The sequence below is a fragment of the Athene noctua genome, chromosome 10 (genome assembly GCF_965140245.1).
Source record: "Athene noctua chromosome 10, bAthNoc1.hap1.1, whole genome shotgun sequence".
Lineage (NCBI taxonomy): Eukaryota > Metazoa > Chordata > Aves > Strigiformes > Strigidae > Athene > Athene noctua.
Window position 1 is genome coordinate 207,747 of NC_134046.1, and position 16,869 is coordinate 224,615.

General features: G+C 45.2%; 1 protein-coding gene across 3 annotated transcripts in view; it reads left to right on the forward strand.

Annotated features, from left to right (window-relative positions):
- The window catches only part of FGD5 (FYVE, RhoGEF and PH domain containing 5), a 104,538-nt gene that overhangs the window by 26,048 nt on the left and 61,621 nt on the right, over window positions 1-16,869 (forward strand). For all 3 annotated transcript variants that reach the window (XM_074914272.1, XM_074914274.1, XM_074914273.1), the window contains exon 3: window positions 15,846-15,975. In XM_074914272.1, coding sequence (XP_074770373.1) covers window positions 15,846-15,975 — 130 coding nt within the window. The remainder of the gene's footprint in view (window positions 1-15,845; window positions 15,976-16,869) is intronic.

The following is a 16,869-nucleotide window of genomic DNA, read 5'->3' on the forward strand; positions in this document are numbered from 1 at the left end:
ACCAACTGTTATTCTACTTGCGCATGAATGAAATCAAAATCAGTAATGCTATAACAATGCTTAGAGATAATTCTCTTATTTGGACTCATTATCATGCAAGGTGTATGTGACTTCACTTCTAAGCCAGGCAGTACTTGCAAGAAATTCATATATTGTCTGAGTATCATAGCAGATTCAGACTTTGTGGAGTATTAGTGGTGTGTTACTACTAATTCTGATTTAAGAATAAAATCTGCTTTTTTAAAAGAAAGAAAAATCGAAAACTGTCATTACCTGCTTTGGAAGTATCATTTTCTCTGTTATCTAAAAGGCTTTAGGAATACTAATTTTAAGTCTTTTTCCTGATACAACTCTGAACAGCTTAAAAAAAGTTCAAGATTTTTTCCCACCACAAAACCAAGCACTTTGTCTTCCACCAGTTCTGCTGTCTTTCGCAATCAGGTGCCAAGAATTCAGATGTCTATTAATAAGTATATGAGTAAAAATTCTGGCTGCAGCATATGATGATTGATTCAAGTTCAGTTTTGTGTTTGTGTTTCACTGACACCATTTCCAAGCTGGCATCCTCCTTTGAGTTTTCACTTCCATTAGCACTTAAGAATTACGCTAAGCTATATCTTCTGAAAAGATTATAATGAGTTGGATCCATTCGCTGCTGTAAAGATCACGTTTGCCTAATTGACACCTAATCCCACCTCAGTCCAGGCTAGATTCCAGAATCAATAGCTTAGTCCCCGCTGTACTCTTCAGGACTGTATGTGCAAAAGTACAGAGCAGCTGCTGTATTGTACAAACCTAAAGACACTAAAGAACAGGACTTGTCAAGCCAATCTAGATCTGTGTAGGTCAGTGTAGTAAATCACCTCCTTGTGCAGCCACGAAACACATCTGGACCCAGACTGATTCTTAACTATTTAAAACTTTATAACTCTTTATTACGCTTGTGAGACAGAACCAGTCCACCAGCACTGAGGGTCTCCAGGGGAGCCCGCTGTGTACTGCCAACATGCCTTTGTTCTGCCTCGCTCCATTTGCCAAATGCCCACAAGCAACTGATACAGACCTTTTTCTGAAATGTCTACTTGCAATTTTTTTATAAATTGCCATTCCTTGGCCAAGTATCACTGCTTAAATCCTCCATCACTGGTGTTCTTCTCCAGTCTGTGCCTTTGTGCAGCAATTGTGCCAGCTTGGCTGCTTGAAAGCATCTGAGAGCCTCTAATCCAAGAACTCCCACCCCCAGCAGAAAACAGAGACCCCAGCAAACCTGACTGTGAAATTGTAAACATCACTCTGCTTTAACTCAAATAAGCATGGGCATGATCCAGGGGGTACCTATCCCTCTTTGACTTAAGGATTGGACCATAGTAGTGAAATCCCTTCCAGTTTGCAGTCAACAAGAAGAACAGAAGCAAAACTGTGACCCAAGGAAGATAGACAGAGCAGTTCTGTTTTACAGGCTGGCAGGGATCTGCAGTGTCCAAAGCCTTCAATCTTACCTATATTTTAAAGATGACATTGCTCTGGGATTAACCACTTTACACAAATGACAGCCAAAGCACAAAGATGCTAAGAAACATGCCAAATACAGTAACAAAGAATTTGTAGTAGGCCAGGGGTTTCAGTTTGGCTTCCCAGACAGTGGTCTCCCCACAGAGGTGTAGTTATACTCTGAGAAGACCATCGGGTGACTAGCTGAAGGTCACTCCTTACAGGAGATACCTTTTCCTTCTCCTTAAGGCAGTTCTAGGTGGTTGGCTTACTCTGTCACTGATCTATGAGAAGACTAAGTCTTACAGAGGGTTCAGAGTGAAATCAGAGGATCTTATTCTCCTCAAAGATCACAAGTATAAAGTGACTCCATGAAAGTCAGGGTGAATTTCTCCCAGTTCTACACCACTGCATCCAAAGTCAGGCTGTCACTAAGATAAATCATTTTATAGAGGAGAATAGGGCAAAAGTGCTGAGTGGTTTCACTGTCAGAGGCCATTTGTGTTGTGGCTAGGGGCTGCTCAGCAAATTGCTTGAAACCCATCACGATAAATAGCAGAGTTTTCCTTGTTATCTTCTGTCCCTTGACAGATGTGCAGGATGGAAAGTTTCAGCATGATGCAGATGTATGGCCTGCACAGTCTGGGAAGGAAGAAGAGATTCATAGCACAAAAAGGAGACTTGTCCCTGCCAAGCAGTGGGGTCTTCATTTTGGCCCTCTCAGTTCAGATTTCCAAGCACTGCAAGGTTCAGCATAGCAAAAGGTTACCAGAGATGGGGAACAACAGTTTGGTGGAGAACAAGAGGGTTGTGATTTAGCAATGGAAGGAAGAAAAAGAGAAGCATAAGAAGAGCTCTGCTGGTGCTGTTGGATAGAGGAGTTCTGGGTGCCTGTGAAGCTGATGATTTAATGAAAGTAAAAGCTCTGTGGTGGCTGACATGCAATGTAAATAATGTGCTCAAAGGAGTCTATAAGGGGCAGAGCTGCCTTTAATAACCTATTATGTATTATCAGCCACCCCATTGTACCTTCTGGCATGGTAGGGAGCTGGGTGCGGCGCAGCGAGCGTCAGCCCTTGCTAGTTCATTGCCAGGTCATCTCTGGGGAGGAAGTGTTCCCTGTTTACAGGAAATGCAGGACAAGGGCCGGAGGGCCAGCCTGAGCGCAAGCTGAGGCTGCCACAGCCTCCTGCCTCTCCAGCATGCCTGGGAGAGCAGGGTGGGGGTGTGCCACTTGTCCGAGGCCCAAGGACGCCACGTTTTGTTTTCAGGCATGTCCAGCTTTTACTGTTGTTTTGTTTTCTCCAGTGGTTTAAAGCCGCAGGATCAGGAAGGGGAATGGTGCTCGCAGACAGTGGTGCACCCCAGGTTTTATGGTGGCTGAGCCTGAGGCATGGATCAGCTGTGCAGGTGCTCCAAAGCGAGAGCAGCCCATCGATCCCAGCACGTCTGGGACATGGCTAGTGAAACCTCAGTCAGGCCTTCTCGTAGCCCTCCTCTACTTACACTACCCCAGGCTAGGCCAGAGGACTTTCCCTGAGATGGAGCCCAAAGCCCTGTGTGCTCTTCACTGCCTGCATTCCCTTCCAGAACTAGACCTGCACCAGCACTGCTGTTCCGGGACACCCCGGGAGCAGTGGTTGAAGGTGGGACAGTTTTGTCCCTAAAGTTATTCAGGACAAAGCAAAAGCCTTTTGCACCTGACCAAAAATCCTGTCCCCCTCTCCTATATCCTCCATCACAGCAATGCAGGAGTGAGCAAAATTCAACCTGAAACATTTGTAGCACGAGGAAGAATTCCTCTCTGGCCTTGGCAGGCAAACAGCTTATGCCTCGGAGTGTGAAATGTGATTATCCCTGGGCAACCTTGCCTTGTCAGGCTGCGAATGTTATTAGCAGACACCATGTCTTTCCTGCCCTTTTCAGACTTCAGCTGCAATATTTGCCGTGATGATCTGCCATAACAGGGAACTGACTGGCTAAACACATGCTGCACTAATAGGCAATTCTTTTATTGGCTTTAAATGCATTTGGACTTTAATTTCCTTCAGTAATGAGCCTTCCTTTTGCAGAATTAATTTTAAAAAATCATTTAGAAACAGATACAAGAGAATAAATAACCAATTGTAATAAAACAGGGTCATTCAGCACCCTATTGCCTCTCCCAATTACCATCACTGCATTGAGTTCATATGATTTTAATTTTTCACAATAATGATGTCACTGTTTGAGAAAGACAGAGTTTGAACTCATAACTGCTGGGCATGTAACTTGAAATAAAGTGAGGTATAGGAACAGTGCATGTAGAAAAAATTTGAATTCAATCCATTTGGTCCAATAATAGAAGGGGTTTGTTGTTTTTTTTTTCCCTCACCACTGTGTGGAGGGGATTTTATTCATGTGGGCTTTGTGTAACCCAACTGTGTCCAGGGGAGATTCTGGTCTCCCTCCTGCATTCAGGACATGATATCCAGTCATGAGCTTGGATCCCTACAACAGAGGAGTCAGAAGGCACAGGCTGTGGTCTGTGGATGGGAAGGTTATGGCAGCAATTTACCTTGTAAACTGAGCATATCGGATTCTCGCTCTGTTGGCTTTGAGGAGGTTATACTTGTCAAGGTTGTACCCCACGGAGAGAGAACACCTGTTTGTACCTTCCTAGGTAGTTCCTACAAACCTGATTTGCTGATGCAGGACAAATAATTGCCAATGCAATCACTGATACACACAGAAAAATATTTAGGGTCGTAACTGACATTCATTTCAGAGCTTTGGTGGACCTAGGCCTAGCTGAACTCAACACCACTGCCTCTCTTTAGCAAAGAATTGAAAGAATTGTCTTTTAGCAATACAGAACCACCGTTTTGCAAATGAGTGGATCAAACACCCTAGACAAAACGACATTATGTCCCCCCAAAAAAGGCAGAGCAAAAGTCAGCACTTACACCAGAAACCCAGAGAGTTCACTTACTTCCTATCCCCACTATGTGGAAACAATGAATATGGTGACCCATGTGTTGGTAATTACTGGCAAAACCAGCTTTTAATCACAGTTGTTCTGCTGTAGGAGCGGGACCAAGGATGTGGTTTCTAGCCTCTTCTACTGCTTTCTTTGTCTTGTGGTGACATTGTGGACCAAATACTGCTCTGATCTACACTTGCAGGCACTTTTAAAACCATAAGAAATTTTCAGGAAATATATCAGGGGGCTCTTGGGCCCTTCAAGTATGTTAGCAGTAATTAAGTTGCATCATCAAATTTGCAGTTTGCAACAAATACAAAGAAAATAAATTAGCAGATTCTCCAGAAAAAAAGGTTGGGTCCTTTTTTTTTCTTTTTAAAAAAAATCATATTAGAGATAGTGTCAAATATCCTTCTCTCTTTCTCTGTTCTGGCACTGACTGGCGATGTAGAGTGAAAGGCAAGAGGAAGGCAGCAGGGAGGTAATCCAGTTGTTGTTAACTGAATGCTGCCACGATGGTTAAAACCTGAGCACACAACCCTGGGCTCCGTTTCTGGAAACCATTAAGCAAGGTATCCTTTGCCTGAACTCCAAGTATTATTAGCTTGGATCATCTTTATGCTGTATATATATACCTTATGGAGACAAATTATTTGTTTGGTTCAAATAGGAACACAGCAGAGGTTCCTTAAGTGCTGCACTTGTTCATATCATTCTTTAGACAGAAAGTGTGTTGAAACCTACTTCCAAAAGAAAACAGTTTACTCCAAGGAAGCTAACTCAGGCTGGCTGGTGATACCGTGTCACACTCCTGTGAATAACAATAAGCCACCCAGTCTCCTTCTCCAGAAATTGCATTTTGGAATACTGAAATCCAATTTTATTAGTCCCCTGTCCCTGAAGGGACACGTGAGAATGAAGGAGGTGATCAGGAGCTGGGATGGGGGAATCCAGATGTCCTCCCTGGCCACATCACACTTGCTTTGCCCTGGAGATGGGTCCAGTCACAAGAATCGCCCATGGGCCTGCTCCCTGCCATATGATTAACATGGAGGGAATCACTGTGGCACTGAACTGCTCAACATCTGAACCCTACACAAATGCTCCCTGCTTCAGGGAGATGATGAATTGCTCGACTGACCAACACATTTCTATCACACTTACACTGTCTGAGCAAGTTCAGTTGCAAGGCAGAAAGACACTGTAAGTCTGACCCAACACACACGACCATACCTTATAGATCTACCTGTGATGGATCTCCTGCACTGGCATTTGGAGGGACATGGCCAGCACATCCTAACCAGCTGCATTTCAGATGTATAAAGAGCCACTTGATGGAAAGGATGGATACTCCACAGGTATCATAAAGCATAACTGAGAGCTCCAGGGATACATTAATATAAATACCTTATAGGAGAGAGCACTCCCCTTTTCTCATGATCACTTCTGGAGCACAGACCATGAAGCAGAAGGCAGGTGAGATTTATGAGCCTTTCTCTAGGATGCATCACTTGATGTACAGATTCACTGAAAGCAAACTGCAGGCAATCTGATCCTTACTGGTACACAGGACTTACATCACCTAGTGCAAGTGACAGACCTTAAGTTTAGATTTCCACCAACTCAGCTTTTTTGTTTGGTTGTTTGTTTGGTTGGGTTTTTTTAAGCAGTTAGTGACTCTAAGAGGAGGAAACAAAACATCACTTGTGTGTGTGGCCAAGAGACGAGCAGACAGCCAAGGGCACTTGTGGTGTTATGCAAACAAAAATACATAGTCTTCAATAACCTTGGCTGGGTATTTTTGCCACTGATAACCCCTTCAGTTAAATACTTACTTCTCATTAATGCTAACAATAAATTCTTAAAATCCTAAAGAATTTATGTGATCACTGCTGAGGAATGGGTTAGAATTTGCAGGGCCATTTGAAGGATAGGTGTGGAATGAAAAGAAGGGCAAGTCTCCAGAGAAGGCGCCCTGCTGGATCTCCTCTTTGTGAACAGAGAAGGGCTGGTGGACGACGTGAAGGTTGGAGGCCGACTAGGGCACAGCGATCATGAAATAATAGAGTTCTCTATTCTTAGAGAGGTCAGGAGAGAGCTAAGCAGGACTGACATCCTGGACTTCAGAAGGGCTGACTTTGTCTTGTTTAGGCACCTGCTTGAAAGGACCCCCTGGGAGACTCTCCTGAAGGGTACAGGGGCCCAGGAAGGCTCGGCGCTCTTTAAGAACAAAGAGTTAATGGCTCAGGAGCAGGCGGTCCCCAGGTGCTCTAAGACAAGCTGATGACAGAGAAGACCACCCTGGCCGATCAGGGAGCTTTGGCTGCAACTCAGGGAGAAAAGGAGAGTTTACAGCCTTTGGAAGAAGGGGCTAGCCACACACAGTGATTACAGAGAGGCTGTGAGGCTATGCAGGGTGGAAATCAGAAGGGCTAAAGCCCAACTGGAAATTAATTTGGCCTCTGCAATCAAGGATAACAAGAAAAGTTTCTATAAGTATGTCAGTAGCAAAAAAAAGTCCAGGGAGAGTCTCCATCCCCTGCTAGATGCAGGAGGAAATTTGGTAACAAGTGATGAGGAGAAGGCTGAGGTGCTTAATGCCTTCTTTGCCTCAGGCTTTAATAGCAAGGTTAGTTGTACTGATGAAATCCAGCCTCCGCAGCTGGAATACAGAGACTGGGAGAACGACCCCCCTGCAATCCAGGAGACAGTCAGTGACCTGCTGCATCACACAGACGTACACAAGTCTATGGGACCAGATGGGATACACCTGAGAGTGCTGAAGGAGCTGGCTGGGGTGCTCGCCAGGCCACTTTCTATCATTTACGAGCAGTCCTGGCTGACCGGGGAGGTCCCGACTGATTGGAAATTGGCCAACGTGACGCCCATCTATAAGAAGGGTCAGAAGGATGATCCAGGAAATTACAGGCCTGTCAGCTTGACTTCAGTGCCCCGGAAGCTGATGGAGCAGCTCATCCTAAACACCATCATGCAACACATGAGGGACAACCAGATGCTCAGGCCCAGTCAGCACGGGTTTATGAAAGGCAGGTCCTGCTTGACAAACCTGATCTCCTTCTATGACAGAGCGACCTGCTTATTGGATGAGGGAAAGGCTGTGGATATAATTTACCTTGACTTTAGCAAGGCTTTTGACACCGTTTCCCACAGCATTCTCCTGGCAAAAATGACTGCTTGAGATTTGGACAATTGCACACTTCGCTGGGTAAAAAACTGGCTGGACGACCAGGCCCAGAGAGTTGTGGTGAACGGAGTTAAATCCAGTTGGTTGCCGGTCACGAGTAGTGTCCCCCAGGGCTCGGTATTGGGGCCACTCCTGTTTAACATCTTTATTGATGATGTAGACGAGGGGATCGCATGCACCCTCAGTCAGTTTGCATACGACACCAAGTTGGGTGGGAGTGTTGATCTGCTCGAGGGCAGGGAGGCTCTGCAGAGAGACCTGGACAGGCTGGAGCCATGGGCTGAGCCCAACTGCATGAGCTTCACTAAGGGCAAATGCCGGGGGCTGCCCTTGGGCCACAACAACCCCCAGCAGCGCTACAGGCTTGGGGAGGAGTGGCTGGAGAGCTGCCAGTCAGAGAGGGACCTGGGGGTGTTGACTGACAGCTGGCTGAATATGAGCCAGCAGTGTGCCCAGGTGGCCAAGAAGGCCAATGGCATCCTGGCTTGTATCAGGATTAGTGTGGCCAGCAGGGACAGGGAAGTGATCTTGTCCCTGTACTTGGCGCTGGTGAGGCCGCACCTTGATAACTGTGTTCAGTTTTGGGCCCCTCACTACAAAAAGGACACAGAGTTACTCAAACATGTCCAGAGAAGGGCTACAAAGCTGGTGCAGGGTCTGGAACACATGTCCTATGAGGAGTGGCTGAGGGAACTGGGATTGTTTAGTCTGGAGAGGAGGAGGCTGAGGGGAGACCTTAGCACCCTCTACAACTCCCTGAAATGAGGCCGCAGAGAGCTGGGTTTGAGCCTTTTTAGCCTAGTAGAAAGCGACAGGACAAGAGGGAATGGCCTCGTGTTGCACCAGGGAAAGTTCAGACTAGATATTAGGAAGCATTTCTTTACAGAACAGGTTGTTAGGCGTTGGAATGGGCTGCCCAGGGAGGTGGAGGAGTCCCCATCCCTGGAGGTGTTCAAGAGTAAGGTCGATTTGGAGCTTAAGGATATGCTGTAGGTGGGAACTGTGCTAGGCGAACGGTTGGATTAGATGATCTTCAGGGTCCTTTCCAACCTAGATAATTCTGTGATTCTCTCAATTACACATTCAAGCTAGACAAAATACAGTATTTGTCAGTCTGTAAATCACGTTCTGTGAGATTTTACACCTGCTATGTACCTCCACAGGGCTCCCTCACTTCCCATACACATACCATCTGCACTCAGACTCGTCCCAACCTGTGCTAGGGAGGGATCGTAGGTAGCAGAGATTTGTGACTTCATTAACAAAGGAGCCAGTGCTATTACAGTGATTAGTGCAGCTTCCCTCTCCTTGATGGATCCATCCTCAGCTCAGTCCACATATCCTTTTCCTCTGAGGTCAAATGTAAACTTCACTGTAGGGGCAGGATAACCAGAGAGTCTGCAGACTCCAGAACACCTTCTTCCAGATGTACCAGTATGTGTTCACAGGTGACGGTCACAGGTAACTAGCAGAGTGCATCTATACAGCTTCTCCCTACTCTGTACCTATCAGCAGCTCTCCTAATTATAATGTAACTGGTGCTAAATGGAAGACTTCTGTTGCACTGCCTCCTCCTGCTTTTATTCAGTCAGTTTAAGGTTAGGCTGTCCCAGAAGGCCCATTGCTTCCTTTGTTGTGCTGGCTAACCCTTGCAGTGATTACAGACAGTTGCTGGAGGAGCAGCAGATAATGTGTCGGCAATCTGCTCTCATTCAGCCATATCATTGCTACAAGGAATTAGCTGGGGATTACCATGTCTACTGAGATACTACCAACTCCTGGACTATTTCTCCCCTTATTCTCCATGCCCACGCTTTTATTAGCAACTTCCACTGCATTAAAGTTTATTGCTTGCAGTAAGTTTACTTAGCAGTGCTTTTAATGAGCTAAAGAAAAATATCATTTAGCAGATGAAAGAAACACAAGGTTTTAAGCATTTATGACTCACATATATATAACTAGATATAATTACAGATTACATATGCATAATTAAGTATAAATTATATGCTATAAATTGTAGTTGTAATGGTTAATTTTATATATAAACTTAGCCTTGTTGCAGGTGTAGTTTAAGGTAATGAATTTGGCACGGTGTCATCTTACATGCACTTAGATATGCCCTATAAGTCACACCAAGTGCCAGGATCCATTTGAACTCTGAGGAAGAGAAAACTGCTGTAGCTGATGAACAACCATATTGTTTCAATAAACACTGATGTTATTATGGCAGGTCTTTAAAGACTTTGAGGAGGCTTTGAGGAGGAGTAAGAGGGAAAATGAAGGTAAGATATCCTTTTGTGACAGATCTATTTATTTATCCGCATTCTCAGACCTATTAGAGGGACATTTTCTTTTTAGGAGTTGACAATAAACTTAGCGAAAAAACAAATAAAACTGCTGTGGGTTGTTGTGGGGTTTTTCCTTGCAATGGAGCACAACAAAACAGTAGTTGCTTTCAAAAAAACCATCCTGTTGACATGTGTCCAATCCATGCTGATTACTCACAATGATCAGGAAGGGGTTTTTATACACTGTGTGTATTTTTTGGCTCCCCTCAAAAGGACGAGGGTTTCTTGGGGCACTGGGTTCCTAGACTTGATAGACTCACAGACAAACCAAACCGTACATCCCCAGTGCTGCAGGGGAGACAACACCAAGAAATCCTGCCTTTCTTAAGTGAGCACTAGGGAACAACCAGGTGGCAGCTGAGCTGAGAAACGCTGCCGCCGTGATAGCTCAAGCTACTGTAGGTTCAGTGCAGCAGCTGCTATGAGTTCCAAGTAAGCTCTTTGAGAAAAGACGGAAGTTCCTAACAGGGAGTAGCACTGTCCTGCTTGATCTGGATTCAAGGGAAAAACCAAATGAAATAGCAAGTGACTGGGACCACAATTAGCAATTTGTTGTGCCCAGATTTATGCAAGAAGCAGAGTTTGTCATTCTGACCACCAAGACTTGCTGGCGAGGTGCCTAACTATAGTCTTTATTGATCATTGTCTGCAGCTGAACCATCTACACTTCACTCCCTCTATCAAATTCCTCTACGTGTTCCTGCTCAGTCAAGGTGGCAATCACTATGAAATCTGGCCTGTTGCAATGACCTAATCACAGATTCTGAGGTAGTTTCCCATATTCTGTCTTGTCTGTGTTTTTTCCCCATCATTTCTAGAGCCATTTCATTGTGAAATACAAGGAATTGCTTGGGTTTTCTTATAAGGAATTGCTCAGTCTCTCCTCCACCAAAACTGATGTCCTCTGAAACTCAACATCACTTTATATCTTAGGACTGCTAATGAATTCTTAGCCTTAAGTAGACTTCCTGAAAATGCTGCTGACATTTACAGAAGACACTTGGTCATGAAGATATGCTAGAAGACATCTCATGGGGTCTGTCCAGCTTTTTGACTGAGAAGAATATAATGATCAACAATGTTTATGTACTTTCCTAGCTAAGTTGCAACCCCTGCTGCTCACTCTTTCAAGAAGGGAGGGAGGGCAGAGTCAGGGAAATGACAGGAGAAAGCGTAAAAGCAAAAAAAAATTGTTTCTGTGGAAAGAATAAAACCAAAATCAGATGCCTGAAAAAATGTATGCCCATCAGCACGTGGGCTACATGTGTAGTAACCCATGTTACTATAGCTTGTCTAGGTCTGCTTACCTTAAAGACATGTTTAGATTCATAGTGTAATTAAGTGGTAGATGATTAAGGCTGTGTGAACTAAAGAAGGGCTCGGCCAGGTGAATAGGGGATTTTAGTCACTGGTCTGCAGAGTTACGACCCAAATACACACCTTACCTTGAAGGAGGCAAGCCACAGTTGAGAGAAAAAAAAGTTACAAAGAGCAGCGAAGATAGAGACCTGATGTAACGTCATGTCTTACTGGTTAAGCATTCTTAGCACCTGAGAACATAATACCCAATTCCCACGTTTGTGAACATCAGTTAATTAAGGCCTGAACACAAACCCCTGCCTTTTACAACCCACATTATTCTATGATTTCCATTCTTGGTTCATGAGATCATTGCACCTATCACCACTTGTCCTTCCCAGCCTATAGCATCTTACAGTTTCACAGACTCTCATTCAAGAGCATGTTAGAAACTCATAGGTAAAGATCACACAATTCCTGAAATGGAGCTTATTTTCAAATACAACAGTTGTTTTAATTCAGTGTTTCTGCATCTGCTTACACAAAGTAATTTCTCATCTCGGTTTGTGTGCATTTTTAAGACTGTGTACTAATGGGGCTCTCAGAAACTGTCACTGGGAACCAGTAAGTACCACCTGTGACTGTGAGGTTTATGACCTGGACATGTGTCCTGAGGGAAGAGGGCTGGCAATCCCTGTCCTGTTCAGCAGAGTCCTCTCCTTTGTGTTATCCTGGATTGCAGCTTGCAATTTAATGCAGTGGTTCTGCTTTACCATGGCTTTATAAAGTTAGGTTACTGTTTGTCCATAAAAGGGTTATTCTTTACAAAACCACACTGAAAGGTACTTCACAGACACCTAAAATCACGGTATCCCAGAGGTAGGCTGATGGCACCCCGGGCTGCGTTAGGCAGAGCCCTGCCAGCAGGCCGAGGGAGGGGATCCCTCCCCTCTGCCCGCACTGGTGAGGCCACCCCTGGAGTGCTGTGTCCAGTGCTGGGCTCCCCAGTGCAAGAGAGACAGGGACAGGCTGGAGAGACCACGCGGGTGATGAAGGGACCGGAGCACCTCACAGCTGAGGAGAGGCTGAGAGCTGGGACTGCAGCCTGGAGAAGGGGAGGCTCGGGGGGGACTCATCAGTGGGTATAAATACCCACAGGGAGGGTACAAAGATGGAGCCAGGCTCTTCTCGGTGGTGCCCAGTGACAGGGCCAGGGGCAGTGGGCACAACCTGGAACACAGGGGGTTCTCTCAAACATCAGGAGACGCTTCTTCCCTGTGAGGGTGACCGAGCGCTGGCTCAGGCTGCCCAGGGAGGTTGTGGAGTCGCCCTCCTTGGAGACATTCAGAAGCTGCTGGACACGGTCCTGCCCAGCTGGCTGTAGGTGGCCCTGCCTGAGCAGAGTGACTGGACCAGATGACCCTCAGAGGTCCCTCCCAACCTCAGCCGTTCTGTGATTCAGAGATCAATGGAAACTGAACTGCTTTAGAAGAACTTCAGCGCATGAAGTTGGCTGTGATTGTTTCCCTAGTATTAGCGACGGACTCTTGTCATGATCACTGGTTGCATCTCATTAATCTTGGTGATTCTATTATTTTAACAAAGCCACTTATTTTTCTGTTCTCAAATAGCGAGTTTGAAGGTTCATCCAATAGTGGCAGTTGACCAACATCAAAAGCAACCTACATAGACCCTTGGAAAGTGAAAAACACGTCCAGGTGATTCTCACAGGGTGCACAGCTGCTTGTACTAAGATAAAAGACTTAATATGCAGTTATGGTAACTGGACATACCTGAAGGGTTTGCTCTGTGGGTGGGACCTTGCCCTGCATTAAAATTACTCTCCGTATCATCCTTTTATAAGATTTCCTGAAATCTGTTGTGCCTCAGAAGTCATCTACCACCTATCCCTGCATCCTTGGTGTTTTCCTCTGGGTACCTGGCAGTGGGATTTAGTGGAGACCAAGTGACATGTCCAGGGCACCTTCATATGGTGACCAATTCCTGGGCACAGTTCTAATCTTCAGGAGCTAGGACTGCTAGGAGACCACAAGACTGTAGACATATAAAATGGGTGAAAGGATGTGAATTCATTGGAGTAAAACACATGCTGGATGTCAGGAAAGGTGTACTACCCAGGAGCTCTGTGACAATATAGAGCAGTTTCAGAAGTGAAGACCTGAGTGCACTGCAGGGACTAGAGAAGGGCAGGATGTAGAGGGTGACACAAACATGCCTGCACCCATCCCATGTGCAAATGAGACCCACAGCATTTTGGGACTTCTCTGCAAACACAAGCTAGTGCCACTGGAGTGCAGGCCTACTATCAATGAAGCCCATACAACAGTTCAGCAATATTGCAAGTTTTGGTACTGTATGAGCCTTTAATAATGCCATTCATAATGATCACCAGACTAATATACTGAGGCATTCTTCCCAAATTATAATGTGTTCTTACATTAACATAATGCCGTCATTTATCAGAGAAAGAGAGAGTGAGAGAGAGAAAAGGAGGGAGGGACTTAATTTCACGTTTGCAGGGGCAAACAGTTACAAATTGCAGAAGGGCTGTGCGAGTAAGGAGAGAGACTGGCTGAACTATTAATAAGCCTCCTGAGCTGTTCCTCTATCTGCCTTGCTCTTGCTTTTACTTGAGCTGAGGCCCCTGTGTTGTTGTAGCTACGCAGGTTTCGGAAGTGCCATGATGCCGCCCACACTGAAAAACTGCAGACACTAATAATAAACGAGAGAAGACAATGGTGAGGAACAGTGCGGCTGCTTGGCCCTCGCCCAGCCACGGCAAATGCATCGGGCAGCTCGTGAGAGCTCCTTGACTCTGCACATGAGGGAAAAGCTGGCAGCATAAAAGAAAGGCTGGCAGCCGCACCTGCATGGGAGACACAGAGCCCTGCGTGCAGCTTGGAAGCCAGTGCAGATATGTAGGGAGTTTCCTTTCCGCAATGAAATATGGATCTGATCAGTGGCCTTGGGAGTCTCTTTCTTCACTGCCCTCCCACTTCCCTTAACCTGTCTCTGCCCAGCCTCATGTCACTCGAGCACTGGCTTTAAAGCTCTGGATTTGTTCACACCCAGGATCCCCAAGTGGGAGATCAAAGAAAAATAAACTGATGAGGCAGAGTTGCTAAAGCAAATTAATAATGTTTTAGAGGAAATAAGAACTAAAGAAATCATATACACTGAGTAAGCCAGGCCCATGTTACAGACCGACCTGGCTGGCCAAGATGTCTGCTGGAACACGCAGAGATGTCAGATTTTGTCTCTCAAGACAACAGAGTCAGCTGAACGCTGGAACCTGCCCCTAGAAATATAAAAGACTTGGGGCTGCTGTATTGTGTGAGATGTATGTAAGCTCCCAGAATGATACCGTGGCCAAAAATATCAATGTGATCCTTGAATGTAAAAACACAGTGAAGTCAGGCAGGAATATATGGGTGGTTGCCACTGGTATACTTGGCACTTCTTTTGCCAGTGCTGGAATATTGAGTCTTGTGTTGCAGTACAAAGAACACTACTAAAACTGGCTGGTAGTAAAAACTGGTGCTAACATGGTTAGTAAATTGGGTAATGCTAATGGATAATTGGATACAGTTGAGATATTTTATAATGATTAAATGATATGAGGCATGACATAGTAAGACACCAAGCTCTTCACCTGTTTCATATAAAAGACAAAAATGAAGGGACAATACAGCCTGTGAGTACCTACACAGTAACAAAATTCCTAAGATTTCCTTCAATTCAGCAGACAAAGGTTTAACAAGATCCAGGATCTAGAATTTGGAGCTAGGCATATTCAGATCAGCAATAAAAGATACCTTTCTAAGGCAAAGGGCAGGAACCATCTGAAGAACCTATCTCTAGTCATGCTTTGTGGAGGTTTTGAAATCACTGGCAATTTTAATTTTAAAAAAGGATTTCTTTTTCTAAATGCTGGGAAGCCACTGGCCTGTATTACACACCAGATCCATTGCTCTTATCACATGACTTTCTCCGGCTTTCTGAAGCTGAAAAGAACTCAATGATTCTATGCTCTGAATCTTGTGCTTTAATTGATGTAATTGGTATTACAATTACACTTTTCTCATCCTTTTGATGTTTTCCCAGAAAACCCATTGTTACAATATCTAACTTCCATTTTTAATGAGCACTGAGGTGTTAGTAGGATTTTATTACATCCGTTTTGGAGGGTGACTAGGGAGGAACAAAGCAGTTCTGGCTGCAACTAAGTACAAACTTCTCCCTCCAAACTGAGCCAGAACATTGATCCTTTCCAGAAGCTTTCAGTTAACTTTCCACTGCTCCTTTCAGTTCCTTCTACTTGTCTAAATGGTTTCTGCTGAACCTGGCAGCAAAAAAACAAAGCTTGAGAAATCTTGCTTTCCAAGCCTAGTAGGCCTGTAGGGACTTCCCTGCCCCTGCCTGGTTACCTCTGGACAATGTGTGGATCTGTTATGTCTGAGCAGTAGTGGGTGTCTGGAGTCATCACACCAGTGAGGCAGTCTGTTCCTTCTCTCTGCAGTGCCTACACCGAGCCCTACAAGGTGTGCCCAGTCTCTGTGATACCAGTGGAGGTCGTCACATCAGATGAGGAACACAAGAGTTCAGAAGATGAGGAGAGCAGCCCGGGTGATCCCAGCCTCATCAACAAGGTAAAAGAGCTGGAAACAGGGAATGCAGGAAACCCAGACAGGGAGAAACAATTTGCAGAAGAACCTGGATTATCAACTCTCTCTGCTCTTTGCCTGGTGTCAGAGCCATTAATCCTTTGCTCCGCCAGTGCACTAGCAACAGTTTTACCCCTGTAGCATGTGGCAAGGCCGAACTGCAGTCCTAAAATGGTCAGTGGAGGCAACAGCCAGCAGGAAAGGCCTCACTTGAATGTCAGGAAAAATGTCTCGCTCAGAAGAAGGATTTAGCTGCAATCTTGAGAATTTTATAACTACACTGGATAAAACAATGACAAATACATTACTGGGACTGGTTCTCTCAGTGTCAGTACAGCTATGTGGCTTCCTGACTGTAGACAGCTTGTGTCTGGTCATGGGCATGTGTCAGAGCCTGCAGAAGTCTGCACCTGCAGGTGCCTCTCTGAAACCCAGTGATGGCCAAGTAAGGGTCCATTCTGTCAAGGAGAAGCACAGATCAGATCTCTTCAGGCATTTCCAGAATGTGAAGCTTTGTTTAGGTGCAGGTGTAGAGAGAGGGGAGCGGAATTTTTCCCTTACCAGGATATCAGCTCTTGAGAAACAGGAAAAGAAACTGCAAGCATAATGACAGTGAAGGGCAAATGAAATGGCTGTTGCTCTGATCTTGGGGGGTAATGGCCTCCTCCTCTGATTTCCCTGTACACTGTGTCACCTTTTAGGTCTACCCTGGAGGGTGCTGAGCTCTCATCTCTCACACTCTGGTACCAGTGGAAAAGACTGTGGTTTGATCTCCTTGCTGACATGAAACAAATGAAACAGTTGCAAGCAACCTTGTATTTCTTCCTCTGAGATTCATGACTTTTTTGGTTGGTTGTTTTCATGTGGTTTTGAAAAGGG